Source organism: Taudactylus pleione, unplaced genomic scaffold (assembly GCF_031769625.1).
Source record: "Taudactylus pleione unplaced genomic scaffold, aTauple2 ptg000202l, whole genome shotgun sequence".
NCBI classification, from domain to species: domain Eukaryota; kingdom Metazoa; phylum Chordata; class Amphibia; order Anura; family Myobatrachidae; genus Taudactylus; species Taudactylus pleione.
In genome coordinates this window covers 191,908-205,824 of record NW_028284604.1, presented here as the reverse complement: position 1 = coordinate 205,824, position 13,917 = coordinate 191,908, and the positions used below count along the sequence as shown (strand labels likewise).

At 42.7% G+C, this 13,917-nt stretch overlaps 1 protein-coding gene across 2 annotated transcripts in view; it reads left to right on the top strand.

Annotated features, from left to right (window-relative positions):
• Positions 1-11,423, top strand: part of LOC148518082 (uncharacterized) — a 59,500-nt gene extending 48,077 nt beyond the window's left edge. For both annotated transcript variants that reach the window (XM_088477716.1, XM_088477715.1), the window contains 2 exons: positions 9,173-9,308; positions 10,310-11,423. In XM_088477716.1, coding sequence (XP_088333842.1) covers positions 9,173-9,308; positions 10,310-10,409 — 236 coding nt within the window. In that variant the 3' untranslated portion in view covers positions 10,410-11,423. The remainder of the gene's footprint in view (positions 1-9,172; positions 9,309-10,309) is intronic.
• Positions 11,424-13,917: the final 2,494 nt, after the last annotated feature.

Here is a 13,917-nt window from a genome sequence, read left to right as displayed (position 1 = left end):
CTGACCTTCCCAGCACTGGACGGGAAGAGGTGGCTCTTTCCACCATTTGCACGCCCCCTGCAAGTGCTGAAAGGAGCACCCACAGTCCACTTGCTGATATGCAAATTGAAGATGTCACTGTTGAAGTACAACAGGATGAGGATACTGGTGTAGCTGGCGCTGAGGAGGAAGTTGGCGAGGAGGATTCTGATGGTGATGTGGTTTGTTTAAATCAGGCTCCGGGGGAGACAGTTGTTGTCCGTGGGATGAAAAAGCCCATCACGGTCATGCCTGGGCAGAAGACCAAACATTCCACCTCTTTGGTCTGGCAATATTTCTATCCAAATCCGGACAACAACTGTCTTGCCATATGTACCATATGTAAAGGTGAAATAAGTAGGGGTAGGGACGTCAACCACCTAGGAACATCCTCCCTTATACGGCACCTGCAGCGCGTTCATAAAAAGTTACTGTCAAGTTCAGAAACTTTGGCTCAGACCGTAAGCAGTCCAGGGACACCTAAATCCCGTTGTCCTGTTGTATCCAAGCGCCTGCAAACCACACCGTCAACTCCCTCCTCGTCAATTTCCTCCTTAGTCAGGATCGGAAGTAGTCCTGCAGGCCATATCACTGGCATGACTGACTCTCCTATCCGGGATTCCTCCGGAGGATCCTGCATTGCTACGCCTACTGCTGCCGCTGCTGCTGTTGCTGCTGCTGCTGGGAGTCGTTCATCATCCCAGAGAGGAAGTAGAAACACCACTACTTTTACTAAACAATTGACCCTCCAACAGTCCTTAGCGAGGAGGATGAAGTACGACAGCAGTCATCCTGAAGCAAAACGTATAACTGAGGCCTTGACTGCTATGTTGGTGTTAGACGTGCGTCCGGTATCCGCCATTAGTGCAGTGGGATTTAGACAATTGATGGAGGTAGTGTGTCCCCGGTTCCAAATCCCGTCTAGATTCCACTTCACTAGGCAGGCGATACCGAGACTGTACAGAAACGTCAGAAAAAGTGTCCTCAGTGTCCTGAAAAATGCCGTTGTACACAATGTCCACTTAACCACGGACATGTGGACAAGTGGAACAGGGCAGACTAAGGACTATATGACTGTGACAGCCCACTGGGTAGATGTATCACCTTACGCAGCAACAGCAGCAGCGTCACCAGTAGCAGCATCTCAGAAACGCCAGCTCGTTACAAGGCAGGCTACGCTGTGTATCACCGGTTTCAGTAAGAGGCACACCGCCGACAACCTCTTAGAGAAACTGAGGGAAATCATCGCCCAGTGGCTTACCCCACTTAGACTCTCCTGGGGATTTGTGATATCTGACAACGCCACCAATATTGTGCGGGCATTACATCTGGGCAAATTCCAGCACGTCCCATGTTTTGTTCACACAATAAACTTGGTGGTGCAGAATTTTCTGAAAAGCGACAGGGGCGTGCAGGAGACGCTTTGGGTGGCCCGAAAAATTTCTGGCCACTTTCGCCATTCAGCGACTGCGTGCCGAAGACTGGAGCGCCAGCAAACACTCTTGAACCTGCCCCGCCATCACCTGAAGCAAGAGGTTGTGACGCGGTGGAACTCAACCCTCTATATGCTTCAGAGGATGGAGGAGCAGCAAAAGGCCATACAAGCCTATACATCCACCTATGACATAGGCAAAGGAGGGGGTATGCACCTGACTCAAGCGCAGTGGAGAATGATTTCCGTGTTGTGCAAGGTTCTTCAGCCCTTCGAACTTGCCACACGTGAAGTCAGTTCAGACACTGCCAGCTTGAGTCAGGTCATTCCCCTCATCAGGCTTTTGCAGAAGCAGCTGGAGAAAGTGAAGGAGGAGCTAAGACGGAGCGATTCCGCTCGGCATGTGGGACTTGTGGATGAAGCCCTTCATTCGCTTTGCCAGGATTCCAGGGTGGTCAATCTGTTGAAATCAGACCACTACATTTTGGCCACCGTGCTCGATCCTAGGTTTAAAGCCTATGTGGTGTCTCTCTTTCCGGCCGACACAAGCCTGCAGAGGTGCAAAGACCTGCTGGTGAACACACTGTCAGCTGAAGCGGAATGTGACACGTCAACGGCTCCTTCTTCATTTTCTCCCGCAACTGGGGCTGCCAGGAAAAAACTTAGGTATCCTAAGCAACCCGCTGGCGGTGATGCAGGGCAGGCAGGACCAAGTTTGGACATCTGGTCCGGACTGAAGGACCTGGCAACAATTTCTGACATGTCTACTGTCACTGCATATGATACTGTCACCATTGACAGAATGGTGGAGGATTACATCGGTGACAGCATCCAAGTAGGCATGTCAGACAGTCCATACCTGTACTGGCAGGAAAAAGAGGCAATTTGGAGGCCCCTGTACAAACTGGCTCTATTTTACCTGAGTTGCCCCCCCTCCAGTGTGTACTCCGAAAGAGTGTTTAGTGCAGCCGGGAACCTTGTCAGCGAAAGGCGTAGGAGGTTGCTTCCACAGAATGTGGAGAAGATGATGTTCATCAAAATGAATTATCAGCTCTTCCAGGGAGACCAGCCTCCAGAACGTACAGAGGGACCTGTGGTGGTGGATTCAAGTGGGGACGAGTTAATACTTTGTGAGGATGAGGATGTACACACTGAAGAGGGTGAGGAATCGGTGGATGAGGAGGATGAGGATGACATCTTGCCTCCGTAGAGCCAGTTTGTGCAGGGACACATTAATTGCCAGCTTGTTTTGTGGGGGCCCAAACGAACCAATCATTTCAGCCACAGTTGTGTGGCAGACCCTGGCGCTGAAATTATTGATTTGTTAAAGTGTGCATGTCCTGTTTATACAACATAAGGGTGGGTGGGAGGGCCCAAGGACAATTCCATCTTGCACCTCTTTTTTTCTTTGCATTATGTACAGTTTGGGGCCTAGTTTTTCTAACTGCCATCCTGTCTGCCACTGCAGTGTCACTCCTAGATGGGTCACGTGTTTGTGCCGCCCACTCGTGTCGCTTAGCATAGTCATCCAGCTACCTCGGTGCAACCTTTTGGACATAAAAACACTATTGTGAGGTGTGAGGTGTTCAGAATAGACTGGAAATGAGTGGAAATTAAGGTTATTGAGGTTAATAATAGCATAGGAGCAGAAAAACCTACAAATTCTGTGATTTTAGCTGTTTTTATGCTTTTTTTCAAAAAAATACAGATCCAAAACACAAAACCCAGAACCCAAAACACGGAAGGGTGGTTTTGGCAAAACCAATCCAGATCCAAAACACGAAGAAAGATCCAGATCCAAAACCAAAACACAAAACACGAAAAGTGGCCGGTGCACACCCCTAAGCTGAACCAGGTTCCACAAAAAGGGGCTATATACAATAATAAAAATAATAATAATATAGTAATAATAGAGGTTATTGATATACCTTGATCTTGGGAATACAACAAAGTTAGAATCTGGTAACTGGTAAACTGCCACTCGGTCCACCAAGGCTCACATGATCATTCTTCTCCAAATTTGGAGGTTTTTAAAGGCATTGACGAGAATATTGGCGATAACTTTTCTTGTTTTTTGGGGGGGAGAACAAAATATAAATGGGGGAAACAATTTAGTTTAAGTGCTTAGGGCCTCTAAAAGTCTTAATCTGACCCTGTGTACACTGACACCTGGGCCACAAGAAAATGACACACTGACCCCTGGAGTCACAGACAATGGTACACTGACACTTTGGCCCCCAGAACAATTATACACTGACACCTGGGCCCCAGGAAAATTATACACTGTCCCTTGGGGTCACAGAACAATGATCCACTCACCCCTGGGTCCCCAGAACAATGACACATTAACTCCACAGAACAATGGTACACTGATCCCTAGGTTCCCAGAACAGGATAGGTGGATGTGTTCTTGCAACCACTGGTAATTCAACAAAATAGTTATATTAAGGATACTACATCTGTGTTACAACACTTAAGCAGCATCGTATGGAAAGAATCCTTCTTCTTAGTAACATGCGACGTCAAATCACTGTATACCTGTATCCGCCATACCGATACATATCATTACCTTAACCACCTCTCCAATCTCCCGAATCAGCAAATTAACATTTTAATGAGCAGTATGGAATTCATTTTAGACCATAATTATTTTTGGCATCAAAATCATTTTTATAAACAAACAACTGGAACCGCAATGGGCAGTCGATTTGCACCCAGTTACGCGAACCTCTTCATTGCCAAATGGGAAGATGAGAATATATGGCAGAACAACCCATTTCAGAACCATCTCAAACATTGGAAGAGATTCATAGATTATGTCATTTTTATTTGGGATGGAGATGAAGATTCACTGATACAGTTTGTCGCCTATTTGGATAATAACCAATTAAATCTGAAGTTCACCCACAACAATAGCAAAAGTACAATAAAATTCCTAGATCTAGAAATCTATATAGAGGACAACAGAATACACACTTGCACCTTTTTTAAAAAGATAGACTGCAATAATTACCTCCTTTCCTCCAGTAACCACCACTCTAAATGGATTGGAAATATTCCAGGGGGACAGTCCCAATGAGTCAGAAGAAATTGCACAAGTAATAAAGTCTTTGAAGAACAGAGTGTGTTCCTTAAACAAAGATTTTTTGAAAGGGACTATCTGGAAAAACCAATAGAAAACAGCTTGAATAAAGTTGAAAAAATTCAAAGAGAAGATCTGCTACAATACAATAAGAAAAAAGAACAAAGCCCAATGAAAACCCTTTTTATCACCCAGTACAACAGCTACACAAAAGGTCTTGAAACAAGCTTAAAAATACACTAGCATTTACTGGAATTGGACCCAGAACTAAAAGACCTAATTACACCTTAACCCAGGATCATTTACAAGAGAGCACAAACTGCAGAACATCCTCACTGCAGGCTGTGTACCTCCAGAAAGAATCAACCTCATTTCTAATCAGAAAGGATTTCACTATTGTTTAAATTGTAAAGCCTGCAAAGAAACCGGTAACAGCACCACAAAACCAACAACTGGCTTTTGTTCAAATGCAAAGAACAAAGAATTCTAAATCAGACAGCATTTGAACTGCAATACAGAAGGTGTTGTGTACTTACTGGAGTGTCCCTGCAGCCTCCAATACATAAGCCGCACTATTAGAAAATTGAAAACAAGAGGTGGAGAACATGTAAATAATATAAAAAAAGGATTAACAACACACAGCGTTTCTAATCACTTCCTATTACATCATAAGAAAAACCAAAGAGGAATGAAATGTATGGCGATTAGAAAAATTTAAAGAGATTGGAGAGGGGGACAGTATCAAGATAAGATTTAAAAATCAGAGACAGAGTGGACATTTAAAATGGGAACTCTGCACCTGAAAGGTTTAAACTTAGATTTTGATTTGGGAGCCTTTCTAAAGGTATAAGTAATTAGTTCTAATACTTACATACATATTCCTTATTATTTACACAGATCTTTTAAATGCAACAGATCTGTTATTTCTTTTAACAATTGGTTCTTTTAATTGTCTGGTATTTTTAACCGATGGTACATTTCACCAACCTTCATTTATATCTCCTTTAAAAACAACACATCAGGTACTTAAATAACTGTAGGATTTCAGTTCTGCTTATATTCATAAATAGAGAAATTAACACTGTGACTGTATTCTCCCGTACTTGTTAAGAATAAATGGACCTGACAATAATTTTAATACAATGTTTCATTCTGCTGATAATTCTAAGCAAGAAGTTATTTTAGCAATCTGTGTTTATATTCATATTTTTTAGTTTATTCTATTTTTTATTTTATTTTAGCTTTGCATCTGTTTTTATTATACACATTGTCAAATACAGTACACCATTTTTATTTTCCATTTTTACATTAATTAAATACACATAACTTTATTTAAACCAACGGAGTGGGATCTGAGACAATTAAATCTACAAAGCAAATCAGCCAATCAAAGCAGTCCCACAGGAATAAAAGAAGATAAAGTTCACTATTCAGGCACCTTGAAAAACGTACATGATGAAACGCATTGGTGGAAGCGTGACGTCACCACAGAAGTGAGCGCTAGGTATCGAGACTTATAAATCCCGTAGTGAAAGACGTGGCGGCTCTCTGCTAAGAGCCGAGGATAGGACGCTGTCCTGGCGAGTGAAGTAGTAAGCGTCAGTCCAACGTAGGTTACACACAGCTGACTCCGTATCAACCATTACCGGAGACCGAGGCTGTTAACGGAAGATACCGCAGCTAAGGTAAGGTAGGACGAGTGACTACACGCTGCTGCTCCTTAAACAAATCGCATTGTCAGTTACGGGGAACTTTCAAGCACACATATTTTCACAGAAAGAGCTATATACATTTTGCTTGTTTTTACGTATTGAATGAATTGTCTTTCAAACATTGCAGGTCTGCTTAACAAATGTCCGTTGTATTAGAGTGTACTTATATATGTTAAAACAAATAATATTATATGCACCAGCTATACATGGCTACAAGCGCTTCTATATGACTATAAAAATGATACACTGACCCCTCGGGGCAAAGGATAATGGTATACTGACACCTGAGCTCACAGAACAATGGAATTTTGACACCTAGACTCACAGAACAATGGTATATTGACACCTGGGCTCACAGAACAATGGTATATTGATACCTAGACTCACAGAACAATGGTATATTGACACCTGGGCTCAAAGAACAATGGTATATTGACACTTAGACTCACAGAACAATGGTATATTGACACCTGGGTTCACAGGACAATGACAAACTGTCCCCTGGGGTCACAGAACAATGATATACTGACATCTAGGGTCACAGAACAATGATATACTGACACCTGGGGTCACAGAACAATGGTATACTGACACCTGGGGTCACAGGACAATGACACTCTGTCCCCTGGGCTCACAGAACAATGGTATAATGATACCTGGAGGTCACAGAACAATGGTATACTGACACCTGGGGTCACAGAACAATGGTATACTGACACCTGGGGTCACAGAACAATGGTATACTGACACCTGGGCTCACAGAACAATGTTATAATGATACCTGGAGGTCACAGAACAATGGTATACTGACACCTGGGGTCACAGAACAATGGTATACTGTCCCCTGGGCTCACAGAACAATGGTATAATGATACAAGGAGGTCACAGAACAATAGTATACTGACACCTGGGGTCACAGAACAATGACACACTGTCTCCTGGGCTCACAGAACAATGATATACTGTCTCCTGGGCTCACAGAACAATGATATACTGTCCCCTGGGCTCACAGAACAATGGTATACTGACACCTGGGGTCACAGAACAATGCTATACTGTCCCCTGGGCTCACAGAACAATGGTATAATGATACATGGAGGTCACAGAACAATAGTATACTGACACCTGGGGTCACAGAACAATGACACACTGTCTCCTGGGCTCACAGAACAATGATATACTGTCTCCTGGGCTCACAGAACAATGATATACTGTCCCCTGGGCTCACAGAACAATGGTATACTGACACCTGGGCTCACAGAACAATGACACACTGTCCCCTGGGCTCACATAACAATGGTATAATGACACCTGGAGGTCACAGAACAATGATATACTGACACCTGGAGGTCACAGAACAATGATATACTGACACCTGGAGGTCACAGAACAATGATATACTGACACCTGGGGTCACAGAACAATGACACACTGTCTCCTGGGCTCACAGAACAATGATATACTGTCTCCTGGGCTCACAGAACAATGATATACTGTCCCCTGGGCTCACAGAACAATGGTATACTGACACCTGGGCTCACAGAACAATGACACACTGTCCCCTGGGCTCACATAACAATGGTATAATGACACCTGGAGGTCACAGAACAATGATATACTGACACCTGGAGGTCACAGAACAATGATATACTGACACCTGGAGGTCACAGAACAATGATATACTGACACCTGGAGGTCACAGAACAATGACGCACTATTGCTCTAGATCAGCGATTCTCAACCAGGGCTACACAAATTTCTCTAATGGAAGAGCAATGGGGAGGGAGGACACATCTGGTGATAATTAAACACATCTGGGAAACAGTGTCCTTTGTATCTCTACCCACACGCATCACAGCAGGACCCTGATAACACTCAGGAAAATACAGTGACGTGATCAATGGTGTTTCCTGCATAAAAGAGATTATCTGGAATGAATGAAATCCAGATCATTTGTGACACAGTGCCCCTAATGTCAGCACGTGTGACTATGGCATCCGCCTGTGATATTGCATGTTATTATAGGTTTTACCAGTTTCTATTTGATTCAAAATAAAAAAGTTGTCAAGAAAATTGAAGATTGGCGGTTCGGTTTTCCTGAAAATCGTACACACCCGAACTTAGGGGTTCCAAGTCGAATCGAGTCCCACCTCGGATAATTTTTGGGATTCTGAGTAGAACAGATACCCGGCTTGGGTCTGCTGTAAATTTTGAACTCGGATTTAAAACCGAATCTCGGTTTTGGATTGCATGTACACAGGTCTAAATGACATTATTTTAGCTGTTTTTATCAATGTTAAAGCAACTCAAAACTGAATCTGAACTGAAACACTTGAGGGTGGTTTTGCCAAAACATGGGGTCTGTGCACATCTCTAAAAAATAAAATGTAATCATTACATTTAAAGAATGAAAATGTCTAAACCAGTAATTGTAAAAACAACTTTCAAAACAATATACTAAGGGGTATATTTACTAAAGTAAGAGTTTTTAGAAATGGAGATGTTGCCCATAGCAACCAATTAGATTTTACTTAACATGTAACTAGCACCTTCTATAAGATAATAGCTAGAATCTGATTGGTTGCTAAGGGCAACACCTTCACTTCTAAAAACTCTCACTTTAGTAAATATACCCCTAAGAATTAATTGCATTTTAATATGTGAGAAATACATATGTATAATTCCTTGTATTTTTTTTTAAATCTTGTTTATAGCACATATATAATGCTTTTATATATAGCGACACCTAAATATATAATTTGTAGGTAGAAGTCGACCAAGAAAATGGCGAATACTATTTTAAACTTGAGTTTATTTTAGATCATTGCACTTGAATACGCTTACAGGTAGGGGCATAGCATTTTGTTACATTGCAAATATATTATTACTTAATGTTTCATTGATCAGTGTTCTCTATCTTATTTGCAGGTGGAATCTACTTGCAAGGATACACTGTCAGTGAACAGTCCCTAAACACTAGACGCTGCATAATTGAACTTAGACCTCCATCTGAGGAATTTAAAACATTCTATCTCAGTGCAGGAAATGCAGCTGAAAACAAACGGTATACTTATCATTTCCTTATATTCAGGCTTAGTAAGCAAATGGGTACATATAGCACAATGGGGTAGATGTTCAAGCAGTGAAAAGCATGGAGATGTGAACCAGTGGAGAAGTTTCCCATAGCAACCAATCATCTTGGAGGTAGCAATTATCAAGAACAATCTATAAAGTGATAGGTCAAAGCTGATTGGTTGCTATTGGCAACTTCTCCACTGGTCCACATCTCCACTCCTTTCACGGCTTGGTACATCAAACCCAATGTGCTCTAACTCATAACATAATCTTGCTTATATTTTTTGATTCATTTTACATTAGTGATTCAAGCTGATAGCTGATTAATACCTCTGAGTTAAAGCACATTTGTTATATGTACAGTATATAATATCTTGTGGCAGAACTACCATGGTAGCAGGGAGTACAGCCAGGGACAGGCTGGGCCCGGGGCATGGAAGCATATGTCCTCCAGGCCAGGCCTACATTACACTGCCTGGGGAGGCCTTCATTGTCTCTACCCTCCTCCATCATCTATTATTTTATTTTGGTGACCAATGGAGGAGGGGTCAGGAGGTTGCTTCTCATCCTCACACATTGCCAGGTGGATGGAAGGAGGCTGTGCAGAGAACCAGTGATGTCATCAGAGACAATCAATGGCCGAGCATGTGCTCTATCTCTTTACATGCATGGAGCTGTAGTGTGAGTGAGATTAAAATGTGTGACAAAGGAATAAAGGGGGAGAAGTGGATCTGAGGGTGAATATCCTTAATACTGTAAGTGATATAACAGGGAGAGTTGGGAGCATAAAATGTGATAAGGGGATGGCAGGGGCCCAGAGAAAGCACAGGATTTCTAGATAGGGGTATCCAAGACACACACCTGTGGGCAGGACCAGTATGCATGGGGCATGACTGGTATCATTGTTACTAACAGCACAGATGTTACATAGGTAAAATACCATTCAATTACATTATACTTTAACAATACCAATCATGTTTCTTTTACCAGTTGGATCACAGCACTGAAGATGTCAATAAATAAGTGGTTACCCTTGCACCAAGCCATCCAAGATTTCATGAGTCGACCATTGGAAGAAACCAGAATGTGATGAAACCATGGGCATAACTACCATAGGTGCAAGGGGTGTAGCTGCTATGGGGCCCAGGGCCCATCTTCCTTGTCAAAGTTACATGTGCAATATACATATTTCACCATTGGGTGGTACATAGCGGCCCTTACAAAAATTTGCTATGGGGCTTACAAATACCTAGTTACTCCCTGGATGAAACTAAGCTGCTATTTATGATAATAACAGTTACAACGTGTGAAAGACTTTGCTAAAATGTACAGCATACTGTGATGGAACAGCAAATGTATGTTTTGTGCTACCAGATACATATCCAAGCTCAGGCACCTTCTGCTCGAGCAGATGTACAGTGCAAGACTAGACTGTTTAACCGCTTGATTGAGCAGAGCTACTATGAATCAAGGACTTAGGACCTTATTCAGAGTCGGTCGTTGCAGCCGCACGGTCGTAAGGTAAAAGGGCCCGGATATGCAAATGAAGTGTTCGCAAGTTGCGTCGTTAAGATGGGATCGTTAGCTGGACGAGCGAGGGGAGGATGCGGCCGTAAGACTAAAAATACGCCCCCTTCTCATTCCCATTACACGTCATCTCCGGGCATATAAGAATTAATCGAGACCATCGGGAACCATCAGAGCTGGTCGTAGACTTTAAGGTTGACCATACCCTCTCTTAAGCACTACGATCAAGTCAGTGTAAAAACCTCCCATGTCACATGTGTGCCATGACACTACTTAGTTAATTATGCACTCCAATAAAACGCCGTTTGCATAGTCAGGCACGCCTGCGTTCGGATCTCCACTCCCCCGTTCACAAGCACCTTCCCCTGTTACCACCCACAAACGCCTCATCCTGTCACTCAAACTAACAACCTGGCCAAGTTGAAGGAGAGAGCAATTTCTGATCGCAATAGCTAGTTTGCGTACGCGCATTGCTAATTTTACGCATGCGCAGTTTAGCGAACATCGGTGGCGTACAACCGTGCGGCTGCAACGACCGACTCTGAATGAGGTCCTTAATGTGTGTAGACCCAAAATGTAAAAGTCTAAAAATAAACTTTTTGGTTTCTTTTTATGTGCACAAACATTTCAGTCTTTGGAATATGCCATAGATATACACAATTGTATAAGTGTTTTGTTTAAGGCCGCATACACACTGGACGATAATTGTGAACAATATGAACGATAATGATATCGTTGAGCGATATATCGTACAGTGTATATATGCACTTACCGACGAACGATGCGCGCTCCCGATGGTCGTTAATGATATCCCCAGTTGTCTGAACATGAAGCTTAATCTGGGGATATCGTGAATGATGCCATGCATAGCCCCACTCCCCCCCTCCCCCGTCGTTCCTCGTTGTCGGCATCGGCAAGTGTGTATGCATGCGTCCAAAATCAGTGAATTCACACTTCATCTAGTGTGTATGAGCCTTAAGAATAATCTTTAAAAAAAAAGAGAGAAAGTACTCATAACAAGTATAATATAATAAGTGTGTGAGAACTTTCCAGGTACAAAGCCTGATATGGCGCGCTATGTTTTGAACATAAACAAAATTATCCCACCTGCTTCCATAGACGGAAATCCTCAAAACATGACCTGTTAGGAATACAATAAAACAAAATTTAAGAGCACACACTGGCGCAAGCTCGCTGCAAAAATGTAAAAAACCAATGTTCCCACCGAGAACACTAATGATAAAATACAATATAAATATATATTGTATGACCTGTTAGGAAAACCTCAGGGTTGAGAGTCACACACTGCTCTAAAATAATAAAAAAATAATAATAATTTACTATGTGATGATGGGGAGGGGGGAATTAAAAAATTACTAATTTGGCGCGGCCAAAGTTTTGTACCTAGCTCCACCAAATTTGGCATGGTGGTGTAGCTTGACCAGGATTAGGTTTTTGGCTATGTTTGAAATCCATCAGGGCCATGGAGGTCTACATGGTACCCACCAAGTAGGCTGCAGAGTCTCTGATTTTAGTTAAGCCAAGTTCGCTCAGGATGTCTTCCAGTGCCTAAAACTGCACTGATCTGAAGGCACAGCCTGATATATACCAGTGGGGGGCAGGCAGAGCTCCAGCGGAAGAGCAGTGAGTCAGAGGATCAACTGTCACACTGCCCCTGCACTGACAGTTACTCATTTCCACCAAGCATATATGCCATGGTCTCCAATGTTGGTCTGCAGAGATATCTGCTTGGCAATGATGTCTGTTCTGCAGTGATTTCTGTTCTGCACTGATTTCTGAAACCACAGTAATTTGAGAAGCTATACTGATTTCTGTCCTGTAAGTTACTCTGCTCCTGATATACTCCATTCCAAATAGTCAGAGAATACGCCTGCCTCCACTGTCATTTACTCCTAAATTGCATTGTTACGGCACCAAAGAATAAAATAGTAAACAAAATCAGTGAGACAATATTACAGGAACTGCCAGGTTAATATGTCAATTTTAGATCAAATGGCACTGTCACTCACCCAGACCAAGCTGTGCATTATACAACTGAATTTCTAAACTGCCAGAAACCACCAGGAATGCCTCTGCACAAATTACTTTTGAAGTTCGGTGTCCCAATCATGCTGCTTAGAAACTGGATGATCCAAATCTTTGCAGTGGTACAAGACTTTGCATAATAACTCTCAAAGCCCATCACATTGAAGCCACTATCATAAACAGTATGTGGTACTGTGGAGAGGATGTGTTCATTCCTCACATCCCACATACCAACAGACACGCCATTTGAATTCAAGAGATTGCAATTTCCAATCCGACTCTCTTTTGCAATGACCATCAATAAGGCACAAGGTCAGTCTTTGAATGTAGCAGGTAATGACCTGCAAACTCCTTGCTTTTCCCATGGGCAGTTGTATGTGGTATGTTCAAGAGTGAGGGCTTCCAACAGCCTTTTTATTCTGGCTCTTGATGGAAAAACAAACAACATTGCTTATACCTCAGTGTTGAGGTAACAGTGTCTAAATAATCTATATAAATGCATAGATAGGTTCTTTTCAGGACTGAAACCATGTTAGCAAACATTGGAGTCCTTTTCAGGATCAATGGAATGGTGTTACACCTGAGGACAATGTCAAAAGTGAAGGCTGCAGATAGACTTCAAGGTCCAGTCTTCAACCCGGGCAACGCCAGGTATCCAACTAGTGAAAAATAAGCGGCATGTATACTTCACTGAGGGTACTCATATAAGTAATTAAAAATATAGGGGAACATTTATTCTTTATGAATTGAAAGGGGGTACACACTAGTAATATTTAAATATAGGGGCTATTTTTAGCCTTTCTAAAACACTAATACCAAACAGCCAGGGGTACCAGGAATTGGCCACTAAAAGGTAGGAGGGGGAGCCTGGGACTTCCTGTAGAAGTCACCAGCAGGAAGCTCCCGGAGCTTGGAGGGGAGGATACCAGAGGAGACCCCCTCACCCAGCGGCGGCAGCTTCGCAAAGGGCAGCTCTTATCGCAACAGCTATGCGATTAGTATCGGTGTTGTGATTGGCGGGATGT